This window comes from Lepeophtheirus salmonis, chromosome 6 (genome assembly GCF_016086655.4).
Source record: "Lepeophtheirus salmonis chromosome 6, UVic_Lsal_1.4, whole genome shotgun sequence".
In the NCBI taxonomy this organism is placed as follows: Eukaryota; Metazoa; Arthropoda; class Copepoda; order Siphonostomatoida; family Caligidae; genus Lepeophtheirus; species Lepeophtheirus salmonis.
Genome location: NC_052136.2, coordinates 42383929 through 42388148, shown reverse-complemented (window position 1 = coordinate 42388148; position 4220 = coordinate 42383929). Strand labels below are relative to the sequence as shown.

General features: G+C 30.9%; 1 protein-coding gene across 1 annotated transcript; it reads left to right on the top strand.

Annotated features, from left to right (window-relative positions):
- The first annotated feature begins 797 nt into the window (after positions 1–797).
- Positions 798–1893, top strand: LOC121120612 (C-signal-like). Its single transcript, XM_040715488.2, has 2 exons — positions 798–1153; positions 1208–1893. Exons 1-2 carry the CDS (start codon positions 913–915, stop codon positions 1708–1710), a joined length of 744 nt encoding a protein of 247 aa, XP_040571422.1. The 5' UTR covers positions 798–912; the 3' UTR covers positions 1711–1893.
- Positions 1894–4220: the final 2327 nt, after the last annotated feature.

The window sequence follows — 4220 nt, the reverse complement described above, 5'->3', positions numbered from 1 at the left end:
CCGATGTCAGAACAAGAAAATATTATTTGGATCAATCTATTATTTCAGTATTCTGTATTTATAATTTATCGTTATTATTAATTATGTGATTACAATTGTTTAAATTTGTATATTTTACATAACTCTATGATGTCTTATTTTTTAGTATGTAGACTATATTTAATTTAAACCTTCTTTTTTAAACTTGGAACTTCAAATATATTACTCTACATTGTCGTTTGATTATTTATTATTCTGAGAATATGGTTCATAATGAAGTATAATTTCATGGAGTGTGGCGTTTTCAAATCTATTGCAACGGATAAAAAAGGGTTAAGTCAATTATACTTAGTATATCATCATTAAACATTTTGCTAATAAATACTTTCGTTATATCCTCAAAAATCATAATGAAGCAGGCAGCTGATAATCACGTCAGTATTTTAAACAATGATACCATAAGTCTTACTCCTCACCCCCTTCTCCTTGCTCGCGTTTTTCGATACAGGATTGTTAACTTTGGTGATAAGGTGAGTCGAGCAGTTTTTCATTATCCATGGAATGTTCAATTATGGCATTATCCTCATACCAATTAGTTTAGATACTTCATTAAAAAATATTCATCTCATTGCTTGGTTGCAATTTGTACAAAAATGTAACTTGTACTCAACATATATATTGAACTCTAGTGACTGGAAATTACATCTGCTAGATCCAGACAAAGAGTACATAACGTACTCTTTGATCTACCTTAAAATGTGTGGTATATATAGGTAAACTTTTCTCTTCTATTTCATTATCCATAGTTAGGCAATAGACAGGCTAGAAATGTGTTCTTATTTTTATATTCAAGAAATACGCTAATACATATAAAACATCAAACAGGTAAAATCATTCAGTGTGAAAATAATTTTCAAAAACGTATCATTCACTATGAGCCCTCCAAAAACTGTTTTGATTACTGGTTGCAATAGAGGAATTGGATTAGGCCTCGTTAAAGAATTCCTGAAAGCAGATAAAGTCACGAAAATCATTGCAACATGCCGGAACAAGGAAAAGGCAGAAGAATTGGTTGATTTAGAATCAAACTCCCGTGTAAAAGTCCTAGAGCTAGATGTATCAAAATATGAAAATGACTATAAGGATTTTATTGCTCAAGTCTCTGATGAGTTAGGTATGAGAAAATATATTTTAATGTTAAAAAAATTATAGTTATTTCTAACCTTAGGTTCAGATGGCCTTAACTTACTTATCAACAGTGCCGGCATTATGGGAGAAACACAGTCCCTTGGTGATTTGACGTCAGAGGCCATGATAGAAACTTATAAAGTTAATTGTATTGCTCCAACTATTCTTGCCAGAGCCTTACTCCCACTTCTTAAAAAAGTAGCGAAGCCTGATGCAGGTTTTGGTTGTGACAATGCTGCAATTATTCAAATGAGTACATCAGTGGCATCTATTGCTGAAAATGAATCCGGAGGTAAGTATCCATATCGTTGTAGTAAAACAGCATTAAATATGGCAATGAAGAATGTCTCTTTGGAACTAAAGAAAGATGGAATTCTAGTTCTTTCATTGCATCCTGGTTGGGTTAAAACAGACTTGGGAGGTTCAAATGCTCAAATAACTGTTGAAGAATGTGTTTCTACAATGGTAAAAACTATATGTCAGTTGAGTGGCAAGGACCATGGAACATTCCTGCGATATAATAATACTTCAGTGGCTTGGTAATTCAACACTATCCTTAGAAACCAAAACCATGAGAAATATTTGTATGATTATTGAATTAATTGTCTAGTTGTGATTTATGAATCATTTTATATATACTCAAGCAGTTTTTGTATTCATGGTACTATATATTATTATATTTATTTTTGAAAATGCTAATATAATAGTAAAGGAACTCTTCATCAATTTTCTTTACGCATAATTTATTTTCAAGGTAAAAAATAGCCGTTGTCAATACCATGAACATAAAATCCATCAAATCTAGGTCCTTTATAATAAAAATTTAATTAAATTAATCATTATAAAATGTGTCTTATTCATTTTACCTACTTATGTCATATAGTACATATAAAAAAATAACTTCTAAGGGATAAACAGCTGATTTTTGTTGGAATTGCAAGTTGAAATTACAAATAAGCTTGAAAAATGCATATACATTTGATGGAAGTTTCAACCTAAAAATTGTGATGAACAAATTTAAATGATGGGTTTAAAGTATTTTATTACAAATTACTAAAATACAAGTATTCTATAGCACATTTTTAAGTTCAAATGAGTAAAGTGTTCAGAGAATATTTGGCACGAAGAGTAAAATGTTAAGTGGTGAAAGAAAAGGGGTGCTTGCTCGGGGAAGGTGTCTTGTTTTGATCTTATGTTACCAATTTAGTATGTATTTGGGGCTACCACATCTATCATCAGTGCACACGAAATATATTTCTAAGAACAACAGCTCTCTCTTTCAAAATAAAGAATTTTTTGTGATTTAAAATGTTTCTTATTTGAAAGAGAGAAAATACCATGATAAATTACATTTCGGAAGCAAAAAGATCACTAACCAGGCATTTTCCCTACCTCAAACAAGACACATTTTAAATCAGAGTACCTCTTTATTACAAAAGGAACATTTTAGAGGTTTTTGAAAATTATAATAATGCAAAGCTCTTAGAAATAAATTGTACGTACATATAAGATAGATATGGCTAAAGGAATCAAGGGTACCTGATATGGTTGACGTGATAACTCATATTAACAGGTATAATAAATTGTAATATGATATTCAGCAAATTTTCTCGGAATATTTTATAGTTAATATACAAACGCAACCTCCATTTCTAGCTTGCTTTTTTTCACTTCTAACTTTGACTGACATATCGTAGCTTGTCTTCTGTATTTTTCTTGTAGCCAACTATAATTATGCTTATAGATATTTATTAATAATTATTATATAAATTCGATTAATAATCTATTGAATGGCTGAGTTTGAAACGAAGGCCCCTGACTTATAATAATCAATATCAAAATTCTTGGTAGAACATTTTTTGAGTTCATAATCAGCTGCTTTATATCATGCAGATCAACTTAAGCTATGCCTCAGAATAGGAGGGTCTGGACATTCTACAGCTGATACTTCAGCTAATTCAGTAAACATATAAAAATGATTTATGTAAAATTTAATTTGTATATATTTACTACTAACACTAAATTTTATTTTTAATAGTTGACCAGTTTCCAAAATCACGGCTACTCAAACTATTGAGTTCAAGCCCGCTGTAAGAGAGTTTTCCACACAAACTGACGAATTCCAGCCTAATTCCGTGAATATGTTACATTGACTGTTCATTCTGTAGGTAGAATTGACTCAAATTGTTATTTTGGTCACATTAAACATACAAATTATAATATGAATGAGGCAATTCATCGTATAGTTAATAATGACCAGCTCCGTTATCTGTACAATAATACAAAAATATCGCAAGCTGGTCTCTTTGCACCATAAAAAAAGTATTGTAGCTACGAATTGCTTGTAGTACCACAGAATACGATATGCTAATTCTACAATGAATTCCTTTACCAAGTCTTAAGACATTGAGAAGACGGTTAGAAGTTTTTAGACTTCAATCCTGGTACTTTAGAGAACGAAATTACTTTGTTGAATGTAGTTTTAAATTTAATGTATAATATATTTAGTTCACAGTCTTTTTATATTTTAATGTGAAAGCTCAATGTTTCCATCTTAATTAACGCTATTGTTCTTTAGTATTCGATGAAATGCCCATAAAGTCTGTCTTTGTATTCGATGGACAGTCAATAACATGATATTCATCCATTGATGAAAACGATGTCCTCACAACTCATGCTTTATACTTTATTTTGAAAGGGATTCAAACTAGTCGGAAACAAGTCATAGCATTTCATTTTACGGGAAACTCATTCCACCCGAAGAAATTGGTCTGAAAGATGTGTCGATAGCCAGTGATATGGTTCCATCAAATCAGGCGATATACATAAAGCGAGCTCGGAATAGTGCTAAATAAAGGCAATATCATTAAAACTTTTTCTTGTCCTCTCTCATCCCATGAACTAATATGTGTCTTCGCAGATATCCCATGTTTGATCAAGATCCTACGAAATCACGTAATTAGAGGACAAGCGATAACAATATCAGCACATTTTGTAAAGAAATACAATCTTTCCTCTGATACAATAGATATGTAAGCTTTTCAATTTTTAAT

Excerpts from the sequence above, each read along its gene's own strand:
- LOC121120612 (XM_040715488.2), top strand. The coding sequence starts at position 913 with ATGAGCCCTCCAAAAACTGTTTTGATTACTGGTTGCAATAGAGGAATT. Across the intron at positions 1,154-1,207 it reads TCAAGTCTCTGATGAGTTAG|GTTCAGATGGCCTTAACTTA; the intron begins GTATGAGAAAAT and ends TTCTAACCTTAG.